Below are 15,573 nucleotides of genomic sequence, written 5' to 3'. Positions count from 1 at the left end.
ATACCTGAGTTTTCTATTAGAGTTTTCTTCATTCTAAAGTCCTTCATATTTCCTAGTGGACAATCTATACTTGTGCCAGGTCAGAGATGACCTCTCTAGATATCCATACTGTGTGGAGACCAGAAAAGTGGAGGTAACTGTCCGGTGCAGCATATTCCTCCCTGGGTTACTGTTCTCGAATGAATATATAGGGGGATATCTAATACCCTTGGGATATGTTGTAAAAGTGTCAGGATTAAAGCGGTATTCCCAAAGAAGACATGTCTAGTAGATATGCCATAAATGTCTTTCCCTAGACTACCTGCGTAGCCACTTCAGTGTCAGTGGAGATCTAAATAGAGCGGGTCTTTCCTTGCCTAGATGTTTTAGGCTTGATTTGTCTTAGTCTAAAAGGTATAACAAAATATATTCTTAATATTAGGCGCACGTACACATTAGATACAGTGAATATTTGCCGAACCTGCCAATTTTGGACGACTATCTAGCGTCTATGGGAGTTACCAGACTTCCCCTGATGGCAGATGTCCCGGCAAAGAAGGATCGGGTATGTTGGGACTCAACATGACGATCCTTTGTCCTTGTAATATATAAAAGGTGTCTGGCAGTTTGTTGTCTCCCTCTTCCCATTAAAGAAAAATGTGTGCATGCATGTTTATGCGGTAGCGGGGCGGACTAGCCATGTAGCACTATCCTAAGTGTATGGGCACCATTAGACTGGCAGAGAATTATCAAATAGTGTTGGGGGCCTTAATTTACACGCTGATGAACCTGACACTATAAGATGGTGTACGCAACATAATAAATATTTCGCAATCTGCTATGCATGTTAAATACATTTCCAATGTATACTGGTATTTTTTTGCCCAAAAAATGATGCAATAATAAATGAAGTGCATTATATGTCTCTTCCAAGCCAAATCCCTTTTTTGAGACTTTTTTTTTTAGTCCTGCAAGTTCCAACCATTCTGTGTGCCAGGGCTGTCCTGTGACGTAACTTTCACTGCGGAGCCAGCCACACCCTTATGGATGGCATGATGTTCCTATCATCTCACCAGGGAGATGGTGGTTGCATGCTTCTACTTGTCTGCAGACCTAATTGTCCATTCATGGTTCAGAAATTCTCGCCAGTCCATTGTATCAACCGTTGCAGACTTCCACTGGCAAATCAAACTTGTTGCAAATTAATCCGTGGGTCCACTTAAATAATGGCCCCTATTTATTATATGGCTAGTTAATCCCTAAAATACAATTTTATCTCATAATGTGTAACACAGGGAAATTCTATATATTTTTTTTCTGTGTTGCTTTGTTCCCTCTGCTACCCTGCTGTCAAGAGGCCAAACCGCTAACTATAGGCTTTAATGTAACATCTGGTGACACAAAAAAACCCTCTAAAAAACGCTAGGCAACGTTTTGTAAATGTCATTAAACGGCATTTGTTTATCAGTTGCGCCACTGGCATTTTTACGGCATCTCAATTGATCCGATCATAAACAATAAGGGATGTTTTTATTGTTGGTCTTCTACGTTAAAGGAATGTGTTGCCAGCAAAACATTTGTTTTTCTTTTTTTTAGTTAAACATTTAGTGTGTAGGTGATTAAACATTGTTCTAATTTTTTTTTTTTTTTTCACGAGTCAGGAAATATTATAAATTAAATTCTAATTTATAATATTTCCCAGTGCTGGTCACTAGATGGAGCTATTCCCAAAATTGCAGCATTGCATGTGGTAAAGCAACCACATTGCTTTTTGCTGCAAAGTTGGGAAAAAAGCATTCGCTCTAGTGAGCTCTCAGAATCCCCCCCTCCTTTATCCTGGCTAGTGCCGGGATAAACGAGGGGATTGAACGGTCTAACCTCCTACACTGTGTGTCGCCATTTTTTGAGCTAACACAGTGTAGTAGGTTTACATACAGTAGTAAACACACACAAACACGAACATACATAGAAATCTCTTACCTGCTCCTGCCGCCGCGGCTCCCTCCGGCCCGTCCGCTCCGTCGTCTGCCGCTGGTCCAAGTGCACAAGTCCGGAAGCCGCGACCGGAAGTAGTAATCTTACTGTCCGGCCGCGACTTCCGGTCCACAGGAAAATGGCGCCGGACGGCGCGCATTTCAAATTGGACTGTGTGGGAGCAGCGCATGCGCCGTTCCCACACAGATGGCGTACACAGAAGTGGATGGGACGGGCCCCGTTCGCAGTCCCTATGGGACTGTGGCTGCCGTATTCCACGTCTGTATGTGTTGTTAATCGACACATACAGAAATGGAAAAAAAAATGGCAGCCCCCATAGGGAAGAAAAAGTGAAAAAATAGAAAAAAGTAACACACAAACACACAAATAAATAAAAACGTTTTTAATAAAACACTAACATAAAACTGACATGAAAAAATTTTTTTTCGTGACACTGTTCCTTTAACACTAAACAATTATCGTTACGATTGTTAAAAAAGAGCGACTCCTGACGATAATTGGCGACTGTAAGGAAGCTTTCAAATGGGGGCGTTCTCAGTCCTAGAGCCTAGGTTGGGGTGAGCTGTAAATACGGCCCTAGCTGTTCCCTGTTGTCTGTGATTTAAAGAGGCTCTGTCACCAGATTTTGCAGCCCCTCTCTGCTATTGCAGCAGATAGGCGCTGCAATGTAGATTACAGTAACGTTTTTATTTAAAAAAACGAGCATTTTTGGCCAAGTTATGACCATTTTTGTATTTATGCAAATGAGGCTTGCAAAAGTCCAAGTGGGTGTGTTTAAAAGTAAGTCCAACTGGGCGTGTATTATGTGCATACATCGGGGCGTTTTTACTTCTTTTACTAGCTGGGAGTTAGGAATGGGAGTGTATAATGCTGACGAATCAGAATCATCCACTTCTGTTCGTTAACACCCAGCTTCTGGCAGTGCAGACACACAGCGTGTTCTCGAGAGATCACGCTGTGACGTCACTCACTTCCTGCCCCAGGTCCTGCATCGTGTCGGCCACATCGGCACCAGAGGCTACAGTTGATTCTGTAGCAGCATCAGCGTTTGCAGGTAAGTAGCTACATCGACTTACCTGCAAACGCCGATGCTGCTGCAGAATCAACTGTAGCCTCTGGTGCCGATGTGTCCTCGCTCGTCCGACACGATGCAGGACCTGTGAGTGACGTCACAGCGTGATCTCTCGAGAACACGCTGTGTGTCTGCACTGCCAGAAGCTGGGCGTTCTGAAGAGAAGTGGATGATACTTCTTGTCAGAACGCCTAGCTAGTAAAAGAAGTAAACACGCCCCGATGTACGCACATAATACACGCCCAGTTGGACTTTTACTTTAAACACGCCCAGTTGGACTCTTTTCTGTGAGACTCCGGCAAGGGAAGCGAAATCTCACGAGATTTCGTTTCACTTGCTAGAAATCTCAAAGAAAAGAGTCAGAAGTGTCAGGATTCTGAATACACATGACGTCCAGGCTGGATTTTATGTGTATTCATTATCAGGACACTTGATTAACGTTAATCTCTGTGTATGCGGCTGCACATCGCTGCTGTGTAAATGAATGTAGAGGAGTGTATGATGCTGACTGGTCACTGATTGGTCAGCGTCATACACGTAAACACGCCCAGTTAAATACACAATACACGCCCAGTTAAAAACACAATACACGCCCAGTTGGACATAACGAAAAAAAAAACGCCCAGTTGTACATTTCAAACCTCATTTGTATATATATATATATATATATAATAGCTCATAACTTGGCCAAAAATGAACGTTCTTAACAAAACGTTACTGTTATCTACATTGCAGCGCCGATCCCATGCAATAGGAGATAGGGATTAGAGAATCTGGTGACAGAGCCTCTTTAAAAATAACTTCAAAGCTACTTTTCAGAAACTATTCGGGACTTGATAAGGTTGCTTTATGGACGTGTGTAAAACATAGCAAAAACCCGCAGTGAACTTCAAAATCATTTATAAAAGCTACCGCAGCCCCACAGATTCTGCGGATAGTTCGTGTGCTGCGGTTTTCCAGTAACCCCTTAGTTACCACAGACGTGGCTTCAATAAAAGACTAATCTACCGATTGCCCCTATATGCAGTAGAAAAATAAAAATTGAGTCATTCTTGGAAGTTTTTTTTCCCAGTAGTTTGAAAAAACGGCATGTAAAAGAAACGCCCCATAAAAAGTGCATGTCACTTCCTGAGCTGTTTTTCATGGTGTCAGTAGAAAAACGGCTCAAGAAAAAAAAAAACGTTTGCTTTAAAAAAAAATAGCTCAAAATCAGAGGCTGTGTCCCTTGAAAACGGCTCCTGTATTTTACAGCCGTTTTTACTTTAGCGTATCAACAAAGCCTAAGGGTGCAGTCACACTTTGTAGAGTTTGTTGCAGAAATTCTCTGCAACTGAAAATCGGTTCCATATATCTGAATGAGGTTGTTTCTGGAGCAGGTATATGGGTTTTAGCAAGTTCCAAAATCTGCCACGTGTGACTGTACCCTAGTAGATGTCTGGCTGAAAAGTCAATCAGAAAACCCATTGCAGTATCCAAAAACGATACAACTTCAAAGCTACTTTTAGAAACTACAAAATTCATTTTTTTTTAAACTAGTCAGTGTTTCTTGAGGAAAAAATTGACTGTTTTACATCAGAGTTGAATCAGAATTGTGTGAGTGTTCTGTGTCCTTTTTTTTTTTTTTTCAATTTTTTATGTCCGTGTAGCAGCCGTGATCGGTGTTTCTAGTTCGTAAAAAAAAAAACTGGTTGCTTTATTTTTCAACAATCGATCAGTGAAAAATAGACCGCACTCTGATGTGCGGTGGTCCATTTGTTATTATTTTTTTCTGACCTATTGACTTGAATGGGTGAGTCTTATTCGATAATCGGACTAAACTACTGCATGTTGCGATTTTTCTCTGCACGTACCGACTTTAATGTGAGACTGCTCAGTTCGTGTGTCCGTTATACACTTGAACAGCACCCGGACGTGAACATCGCTCGTCTGAAAAGGCCCTAAGTTATATTTGAAACTACACATTAGTCTGGACCTTTCTAGAAGTATCGCATCTATATGATGTGTGTGTGTTAAGGTGTGTCCTATCGCCTACATGCTGATAACGGTATAGAACGGACATGCAGTATAGGATGACTTGCAGCTTTTTCCAAACGTATATGTCCAGGAATGACTCAGTTTTTATTTATCTACTGTCCACAAGGGCAAAAGGTAATACACACACACACACCAGAATTAAATGGGTTGGTTTTTTTTTATATTTAGCTTTTATAAATGATTTTGAAGTTCACTGCAGTTTTTTTTCTGTGTATTACACAGTCTATAAAGAAACCTTATCCAGTCCCTAATAAGGGTATTTTCACATGGAGTTTTTTTCAGGCAGAAAATTCTGCCTTGAAAAATCAGCTGTGGTTTTTTGTGGTTTTTCACCACACGTGTTTTTTTTAGGCTTTGTTTTTTAGATACCTCCAACAGAAAGATGGAATAACCGCAAGCGTTTTTTGCCCAAAAAAAGTGTCAAACTGCTGCAAAAAAAACGCCGCAAAAACTTCAACCATTGATTTCAATGGGGTTTTTGAGGCGAAAAACGCCTCAAGATAGGGCATGTCACTACTTTTTACCGCGAGCATTTTTACTGCTCGCAGTAAAAAAAACAAAAAACGCCTCCACCTCCCATTCATATCAATGGGAGTCAATTTCAGGCGTTTTTTGCTGCGGTTTCCGTGGCAAAAGCCGCCACACAAGCTCTGTGAACAGGGCCTAATAGTTTCTAAAAAGTAGCTTTGAAGTTGTATCGTTTTTGGATACTGCAATGGGTTTTCTGATGGACTTTTCAGCCAGACATCTACTAGGGTAGTCACACGTGGCAGATTTTGGAACTTGCTAAAACCCATATACCTGCTCCAGAAACAACCTCATTCAGATATGTGGAACCGATTTTCAGTTGCAGAGAATTTCTGCAACAAACTCGACAAAGTGTGACTGCACCCCTAGGCTATGTTCACACGCTAAAGTAAAAACGGCTGTAAAACACAGGAGCTGATTTTGAGCTTTTTTTTTTCTTGAGCCATTTTTGGAACTGTTTCTATTGACACAATGAAAAACGGCTCAAGAAGTGACATGCACTTCTTTTTACAAGCGTTTTTTCAAACTGCCGCGTAAAAAAAACCCCTGCCCTGTCTGAACGAAACGCAGTTTTTCCCAGTGAGATCAATGGGCAGATGTTTGGAGGCGTTCAGCTTCCGTTTTTTCAGGCGTTTTTACGCCCAGAAAAATGCCTGGAAACACAGCATACCCTTAAGGTTCGATGAGGGCCTAGAAACACCGGTGGTCACTCATCAGGTTGGGCTCACTGATCTATTTCAAATTCTGTATTTTTTTAAATCAACAAAATTTTTCTTTATTGTGGAAGCAGCAGGAAAACATAACAAGTAACCGCCAACATTAGGCATTCGTACATGAACATTTTTTTTTCACATAATATATAGTTAATTTGTTTTTTGTTTTTTCTTAAAGAGGCTCTGTCACCAGATTTTGCAACCCCTATCTGCTATTGCAGCAGATCGGCGCTGCAATGTAGATTACAGTAACGTTTTTATTTTTAAAAAACGAGCATTTTTGGCCAAGTTATGGCCATTTTCGTATTTATGCAAATGAGGCTTGCAAAAGTACAACTGGGCGTGTTGAAAAGTAAAAGTACAAGTGGGCGTGTATTATGTGCGTACATCGGGGCGTGTTTACTACTTTTACTAGCTGGGCGTTCTGACGAGAAGTATCATCCACTTCTCTTCAGAACGCCCAGCTTCTGGCAGTGCAGACACAGCCGTGTTCTCAAGAGATCACGCTGTGTCGTCACTCACAGGTCCTGCATCGTGTCAGACGAGCGAGGACACATCGGCACCAGAGGCTACAGATGATTCTGCAGCAGCATCGGCGTTTGCAGGTAAGTCGATGTAGCTACTTACCTGCAAATGCTGATGCTGCTGCAGAATCAACTGTAGCCTCTGGTGCCGACACGATGCAGGACCTGTGAGTGACGTCACAGATCTGCACTGCCAGAAGATGGGCGTTGTGAAGAGAAGTGGATGATACTTCTCTTCAGAACGCCCAGCTAGTAAAAGTATTAAAAACGCACCGATGTACACACATAATACACGCGCCCAGTTTTAAACACACCCACTTGGACTTTTGCAAGCCTCATTTGCATAAATACGAAAATGGTCATAACTTGGCCAAAAATGCTCGTTTTTTAAAAATAAAAACGTTACTGTAATCTACATTGCAGCGCCTATCTGCTGCAATAGCAGATAGGCGCTGCAAAATCTGGTGACAGAGCCTCTTTAACCTCTGCCGATGAAGATAATGGGAATCCTACATGAAATACAATATTGTAACATAAATAGACAATACCGTTCAATCGCATTGCATAGTATTCGACATAGAGTGTTTAAGATATCCAGAAATCTCTGCTATTATACCATGAAAGAAATGAAATGAGGGAGAGAAAAATAGATTCGGGAGCAGGAACAGTCTCCAAATATGTAGACCAATCTCTCCAGAGAATAGCAAACTTCTCAAACGCATGTGTCCTAATAGCCCAAGCTATTTCCAATTGGAACGAATAAGTAACCTGATTTATTAGTTCTACCTTAGTGAACACCTCAGCGCGTTTCCATTTTCGGGCAATCCTTAATCTAGCTGCCAATATAATATGGCACACGACCGTCCTACCCTGCCATCGAATACATTCTGTATTCATGAAGCTTCATGCTAAACCTCCTGGCCTACTTGAAACTCTGGATATCCGTTGGGAGGCAATAGACCATAAATTGCGGACCAAACTACACTCCCACCATGTATGTAGGGACATACCCCTCTCTCCACATGCCCTCCAAATTTTGTATTTCTTATGAAACATAGATTTGTTTTAAAAAATAAATAAAATAAAAATCTGTAGGGGACAGCAAATGCTATATTACAGTGGTTTGCAATTGAATGCAATCTATTCCTGTAGTAGTCGACTATGCTATTATACTTTTTTGTGGCATACCGACATGCACTGGCCTGACGTTCTTTTGGCATCTGTCAGGTTAATTGAGCCCTATGGATACGCTTGGCGGGTACGCTTGGACCTTACCCGGACAACACGCTAAGCGTGCATCACAAATGTTTGTGAACTGGGCCTAAGAGGTTGACCGTAGTGTTCAATGGGATTACCAACAGGAAGTCCAGAAATGTCTGTCCCCATGAATACTACTTTATCTTGCATATCTCTAGTTCCGCAAAGCTCCATAAACCTTTTACATACACACTTGCAAATTACAATGCACCTTTATATGTTGTGTTAGGCTATGTTCACACGCTCACTAAAAAACGTCTGAAAATACGGAGCGGTTTTCAATACGCTCCTGATTTTCAGCCGTTTTTTTTTTTTTTTTTTTTTTTTTTTAGCAACTCGCGTTTTTCGCTGCGTTTTTTTACGGCAGAGTCCATGAAAAACTGTTCCAAAAAGCGTCCCAAGAAGTGACATGCACTTTTTTGCGGGCATCTTTTTACGTGCCTTTTTTTTTTTTAAAACGAGGCGTGAAAAAAACGCCCCGTTGGAACAGAACGCCGTATTTCCCATTGAAATTAATGGGCAGATGTTTGTAGGCGTTCTTCTTCCGATTTTTTTCAGGAAGTTTACGGCCTGAAAAATGTCAGAAAAAACTTTGTGTGCACATACCCTAAGGGTATGTTCCCACGGGCTATTTTCAGCCATTTTTTGGGCCGTAAATGTACTGAAAAACAGAAGGGGAACGCCTACAAACATCTGCCCATTAATTTCAATGGGAAATACGGCGTTGTGTTCCGACGGGGTGTTTTTTTTACACCTCGTTTTCCAAAAATGGCATGTAAAAAGACGCCCGGGAAAAAGTGCATGTCACTTGGGCCATTTTTGGAGCCGTTTTTCATTGACTAAAGAAAAACAGCTCCAAAAACGGCCGTAAAAAAATCAGCGAAAAATGCGAGTTTGATTAAAAACTTCTGCAAATCATGAGCGGTTTTCCCTTAAACAGCTCCGTATTTTCCGATGTTTTTTAGTAAACGTGTGAACATACCCTTAGAGTTCCTTTAAGATAATTGTTCCTTTTTGCAGGATTGTTCTGACCGCATTACATTCCACATTTTCATTCTTGCCTCTATCATTCATTCATTTTTGTTTTCATTTCAGAACAATTAATCATGGCTGAGAAACCAGTACTTCATTACTTCAATGGACGTGGTAGAATGGAGGTGATCAGGTGGCTGTTAGCGGCTGCTGGTGTTGAGGTTGGTAACGGAACTGATGTTTGTTATTATATATGTTACATCTGACAACTTCCTGTAAAGGCCAGGATCTTAATTCTGATCACGGCCATTTAACCACTTTGATGCCGCAATCGCTATTAACTAGGATTGTCATGATACCAGAATTTGGTCTTCGACACCAATACTTTGTGTAGTATTGTGATTTCTTGATACCAAAACGATACTTTGCCAACAACAATAATAATTAAAAAAAAAGTTCTTCCGTTTTCTGATGAGGCACGTGGTATGATGAATTTTGAACCTCCATATGCCTCACATTAATAGTAATTAACCCCATCATGTTTCTCAGTCATAATGGACAACATTGGGTTAATGTGTGAGGTACATGATGAGGTTAATTACTATTAATGTCAGGCACACGGAGGTTCAAAATTCATAACACCTCATGCCTTACAATAAGTTTTTTTTTTTTTTTTTACTGTGTACACCATAAATGACGCTATTAATTAGTTGTGCATGTTATTAGTCACGATACCGAATTTGTATTTTTTTAAATTTATTTTTTTATGTTTTGAGATTTGTATTTTAAGGTTTATTGTGTAATGTTTTTATTTTTTTATTTAACATTACTTTATTTTTTTTAAACTTTAACCCCTTCCCGACCTACGCAGTAAATATATACGGCGCACGTTGGGTGGGGGAGTATGGAGGGGGCTCACTTCTGCCCTAAACTCCTTCTATGATTCCAGATTAGCAGAACACCCCTGGATTAGAAGGTTCCTGTTTGTGGATTCCAGGATAAGACCCCAAATAAGGTCTTCAGTCCCACCTTGGGACTTAAACTTAGTCCTTACTGCTTTGATGGGTTCATCCTTAGAAATTTAATGGACAGGGAGTCCAAAGGTTCACACTCTAAAGATGACCTTTTTACTAGCGGTTACCACTGCCTGCCTGAAGAGTAAGTGAAATTCAGGCCCTCTCGGCCCCCCCCCCCCTACACTTTAGTATTGGACGACAGACTAATTATGAAGACCTTACCAGGTTTTTTGCCAAAGGTAATTTCCTGGTTTCATCAAGACCAGGAGATTATCCTTCCCTCCTTTTGTGACTCCCCAAAAAATCCAAAGGGGCAGGAATTTAATTATTTAGACGTGAGGAGATGCTCAGTCCACTACCTGGACTAAGGACTGGAGGTCTTCAGAGAATCTCCTTCAGTTCCAGGGTCCAAATAGAGCTGTATCTACTTCTTGGGCAGAAAGAGCCAACGCATCTCTAGACCAGATTTGCAGGGCAGCTACATGGAGCTCATCCCACACCTTTATTAAGCATTATAGATTACAGTTGCATTCAGTCACTGACTTAGCCTTTGGTAGGAAAGTTCTACAAGCTGTAGTCCCACCCTGAAAACTGGGGTTCTATTTTACATCTTCAGGGGTGCTGTCATAGGTGAATGGGGTACACGCACGCACGCGTGAATGTAGACATATTTGGTATGCATGAACTCCTCACATCTTTTTAGATTTAGTCTCCGTTACATTTTCATGCATTATTGAACATATAAATTATGAAATGGTATTTTTATACACGCATGCTATGTGTTTTTTTTTATTTTTTTTTATTTTTGTACCATTTTCGTTATTTGGGGTGTGCACAATACATTGTTTTCATATTGGGATCCTGTGGATAGGTGATAAGTGTTTTTCTATTTGTCAAGGTTGCATGAAGGTGTACATGGCTATAATCCGCACATTTACACTAGAGCCACATGTTAACTTTGGCCATGACACAGGTCGCACAGCCAAAGATCGCTGTGTCGCGCTGCCTGCTGTGCAGTAATGGAAGTGCATGTGACTGCGTTGTTCCCGCAAGCTGCTTCGACATGACAATGGAAAGAAATTCAGCAGGTTTTGATTCCTTGCGACTGTTGTGGCGACCTGTGGGTCGAAACAAGGCCACGTTTATTTCATAAACGTGCAGCAGTTTCCGTCACTCCCATAGACTTTGAATGCAGTGGTAGGGCGAATGCTCGACCCCCCCCCCCCCTCCCCCATCCCGCTCCATAAAATTTTTCCTGCCAAGCGCCTTTCTGCTGGGGGAACAGGGACATTGGACCTCCATTTTGGCGATCAATGGGGGCCCCAGCAGTCAGACCCCCACCGATCTAATGGTTATCACCTGTTTAGTCGATACACAATGACTTGTGACAACCAGAATACCCCTTTAAATTGGTTGTCCGTTTATAGGAATAGAAGGCAAAGTTTGTAATATGCAAAAAATAAGGCTTTGTAATATACGCCTCCTATTAATTCTGTTCCATTCGTGTGACATGACGACATGTTTGTTTTATGAAGCTTCTAAGCGTTTTTGCATCTTTTAAAATGGTATTTTCTTCTTATTTTGTCTTCACAGTTTGAAGAGAAATTTTATGAAACGAAGGAGGAGTATCAAAAATTGCTTCAAAGTAAAGTTCTGAATTTTTATTTTTTCCCAGAATTGTTACAATGATCGAATAGATGCTGTAACATGTATATATTATATATGTATCATTATAAATGACTATGCATTTTCTCTACAAAAGTGATCTCTTGTTGTAAATTGTGTGTATGTAAAGGTTTACCAGGCTAGTTATGTAATATGTTACCATACAGCAATGCATAGAAGCTCAACTATTGCCATTGTAATGTTCTCTAACTGGTCAGTCACTTATGGGAGATTGGTCCATGTTCAGATACATTCACACACATCGGATTTGCTGTGGAAAATTCTTCAGCAAATCCGACACAGAATTCGCAAGGAAATCCGCACAATTTGGAGCGGATTTTCTGCTGCGAATAACAACCGATCATTAAAAAAACAAAACCACTTTACTCGCCTCTCCTGGCCCTCCCATAGAAATACATCCCAGTTCCCCTGGCTGGTTTCGGCACACCCGGCCTCCTGCGATGTTTCGTTACGTGTAATTGCTGTAGCCTGTGATTGGCTGCAGTGGTCACATGTTGACACGACACTCTAGGTCGAGTATACAGAGACCAGTTAGAGGACCAGGGATGCATTACTACAGGAGCGCCAGGGGATTTAAAAAAATGTTGTTGCGTATTTTTATATCACGTGTCAATCCAATCTTACAGAGCCTGGTAAGCGATTAGTCTTTCTGGTTAATATAGCTTGCGTGGCACATACTGAAAGGCACACAACACTTCACTGTTGGCCCCGCTTATAACTTATTAACTGTTGCAGTATTCTTTGTATTTTGAGATTTGTGAAGCAATTCCCCACGTTCTGAGGGGACATACTAAAAAGAATGAAGAAAGAGAATGAACATTTTTACTATTGGGAAGAAAATCTAAAATAGGGCATAATGAATTTTTTATGTTTGGTAGACATGGCATGAACAGATTTTCTTTGCAGTTAATGAGGAAATAAACACATATTCCATATAAACATTTCTATGCTTGATAGACCTGAAATCAACAGGATATATGTGTAGTTTATAGTGGAATGAACACGTATTCCATAGAAACAGATTGTAATTATTCTCCTGTGCTTGATGGGCCTGGACTTGTATAGTTATTGGGAATGAACACATATTTCTAATAAACAGGTGCCGCTGGATCGGTGAACTTAGTTTTGGTATGATAGTTCTTTATTGATATACACTGTCACCATATTTATGGTCTTAGCTTTGTTCTTTTTTATTTTTGCCCATTACTAATATTGTTCATTCTTTTTCTTCATTCTTTTTAGTAGGTCACCGTTCTGAGGTTTTCAAAAAAAATTTCCACCTTCGTGTATTTTTATTAAGTATTGCAGCTTGAGATGCGGGATAGACAGGTGTGACTGCTTCTAAGCTTAAATTTCATCACCGTTGTCAGGACCGTGCCAATTCAGATTTCAACTAGTTATTAAAAAAAACAAATACAGTACCTAAGCAACAGCTAAAGTATTTTACATGGCGTTGTCAGGCAGCATAAGCCTAAGTTACTCGAGTCTTCATTGAAAAACCGGAATGGCACTGCCCCAAGGGCAGAAAAGAGTGAAAGTAGTACTTTGGTACCACCCAGTTTTTTTTTCTGGTCTCTGGCTAGCTTCACACCACTTTCTGGAGATCCACTCTCACATGTTTCTTCTCATAAAAATAGTACGAAACAATACCTAAGCAGATGTTTGCAAAGCAAACCAGAAGATAACCGGGACATCCCTAGGGCAATAACGTAATGATTGGTAGGAAGTGATCGTACAATAATTAGATAATGACCTGGGACACGAAGGGCTCATTCAGACGAGCGTAAAACTTGTCCGTGTGCTGTGCGTGTAAATCACGCACAGCACACTGACCCGTTGATTTCAATATGGCCATTCACACACGCAGGAGTTTTCAGCGTGTCTGTTGCGTAAAACTCACTGTATGTCCTAATATTGTTGCGTTTTTTTTCCACGCACCTATCGCCCATTGAAATTAATGGGTAGGTGACAATCACGCACAGCACACGGATGCACATCCGTGTGCTGTGCATGATTTGCGCATCAATTTAATTGAAAATAATAAAAAAATAAAAAAAATGTGCTTTGCGAGTGCGTGAATAACTCGTGCCCCTCGCAAAGCACACTGATGCATAACGGACCAGATTCATGCGCGTTTTTCACACACGTGAATCTGATACGCTTGTGTGAATGTAGCCTAAGAGTATGATCAGAGAAGTTTCTTATCTGTCAGGCCTCGGAATATTCCAGGATATTCTCAAAGAGCAGAAGTGTAGCTCAAATTCCCGCCAGCGGCTGAGTTCCCCATACATTGAGACAATTCCACTGATGCACCTTCAGTTATTTGTGCCCCAGGGCGTAGCCAAACTTTTCTGACTGCTCAAAAATGGAGGAAGAATATTTTGCATATCTGTAGAGGTTGGCACAACCGACTCTATCGTATACATTTTCTATATGATATTGCTACTAAACTATAAGCAACACTTTCATACCTTTTTGTCGTTGTCCCCCACCAGCTAATTTGGTGCTTCCGTTATTTTCATTATTGTGTTCACATCTGCACGCAAATTTCTGTTGCACTGATCCGTCATAGGTACAGAGCCAAAAATCAAGTCATAATCAGTTTTCACAAAAATGCTACAAACCTCACAACCCCTCTAAAAAAAACTAAAAAAAAAAACCCCACACTATTGCCTACACTGGATACAAATGTAGCAAGCTCTTATCTCTGTGCTTCAATTACATCCAGAACCAAATTCTCAAAAGTATTTCACAAAGTTCCATACTTTCTAAAGGGACACTCCAGGTAAGGCCGGATTCACACGAGTGTGTTCAGTCTGTGATATACGCATTTCCCAGACTGAGCCCAGTGCAGGGAGCCGGGCTCCTAACATCATCGTTATCTATGACGCTAGAAGTCGCTGCCTCTCTCCGGAACTACTGTCCCGTACTGAAAACATGTTTTCAGTACGTGACCGTTTTTCCGCAGCGACTTCTAGCGTCCTAGATAACGATTATGTTCGGAGCCCGGCTCCGTGCACTGGGCTCAGTCCGGGAAATGCGTATATCACAGACTGAACACGCTCGTGTAAATCTCGCCTAAAACTGCTACACTGTGTTAAATCCTATCGCAGGATCTAAGGGGTACATTGCACAAAGAAAATCTGCTAGAAGTCATGCATCGCCCCTTTTGTCCTGCACGAGGTATGACACGTTGTATACGGAATGTTTCTTGAATTTTTATTTACAAAAAATGGTAAACGTACATTTACATTTGTTCCATACTCCATAGCTAAAATTGTGCAGATTTGTATGATGGAACAGATAAGTGGTTTTTGTTTTTTCTAGATGGGGAAATATGAACGTGTGCGTGTACCCAGCGTTTTTAAATGTTTTAGTGACGTTTTTATTTTGTGTCATTTTGTACATGCTTTTTTTTTCTGGCATTGTTGAAGTTCTATAGACTGGCTGCAGAAAAAAAACCTGTATTAAAGATGCTGAAATGTGTGAATCCAGCCTTAGGGCGGATTTACACGAACGTGATATATGTCCATGCAACGCGCGTGATTTTCACGCGCCTCGCACGGACCTATATTAGTCTATGGAGCCGTGCAGACAGTCCGTGATTTTTACGCAGCGGGTGTCCGCTGCATAAAACTCACGACATGTCCTATATTTGTGCGTTTTTCGCGCATCACGCACCCATTGAAGTCAATGGGTGCAAGAAAATCACGCGCACCACACGGAAGCACTTCCGTGGGACGCGCATGATTCGCGCAACAGCAGTGAAAAGTATGTATGTTTGTAAACAGAAACAT

General features: G+C 41.0%; 1 protein-coding gene across 4 annotated transcripts in view; it reads left to right on the top strand.

Moving 5' to 3' along the window:
- LOC142759604 (glutathione S-transferase 3-like) overlaps positions 1-15,573 on the top strand; it is a 62,765-nt gene that overhangs the window by 25,558 nt on the left and 21,634 nt on the right. For 3 of the 4 annotated variants that reach the window (XM_075861946.1, XM_075861947.1, XM_075861944.1), the window contains exons 2-3: positions 9,198-9,295; positions 11,684-11,735. In XM_075861946.1, the coding sequence (XP_075718061.1) occupies positions 9,209-9,295; positions 11,684-11,735 (139 nt within the window). In that variant the 5' untranslated portion in view covers positions 9,198-9,208. Of the gene's footprint in view, positions 1-54; positions 134-9,197; positions 9,296-11,683; positions 11,736-15,573 lie in introns of those variants that run through there. The other variant, XM_075861945.1, reaches the window with a different exon arrangement.

The sequence above is a fragment of the Rhinoderma darwinii genome, chromosome 4 (genome assembly GCF_050947455.1).
Source record: "Rhinoderma darwinii isolate aRhiDar2 chromosome 4, aRhiDar2.hap1, whole genome shotgun sequence".
NCBI classification, from domain to species: domain Eukaryota; kingdom Metazoa; phylum Chordata; class Amphibia; order Anura; family Rhinodermatidae; genus Rhinoderma; species Rhinoderma darwinii.
This window is presented reverse-complemented; position numbering and strand designations above follow the sequence as displayed.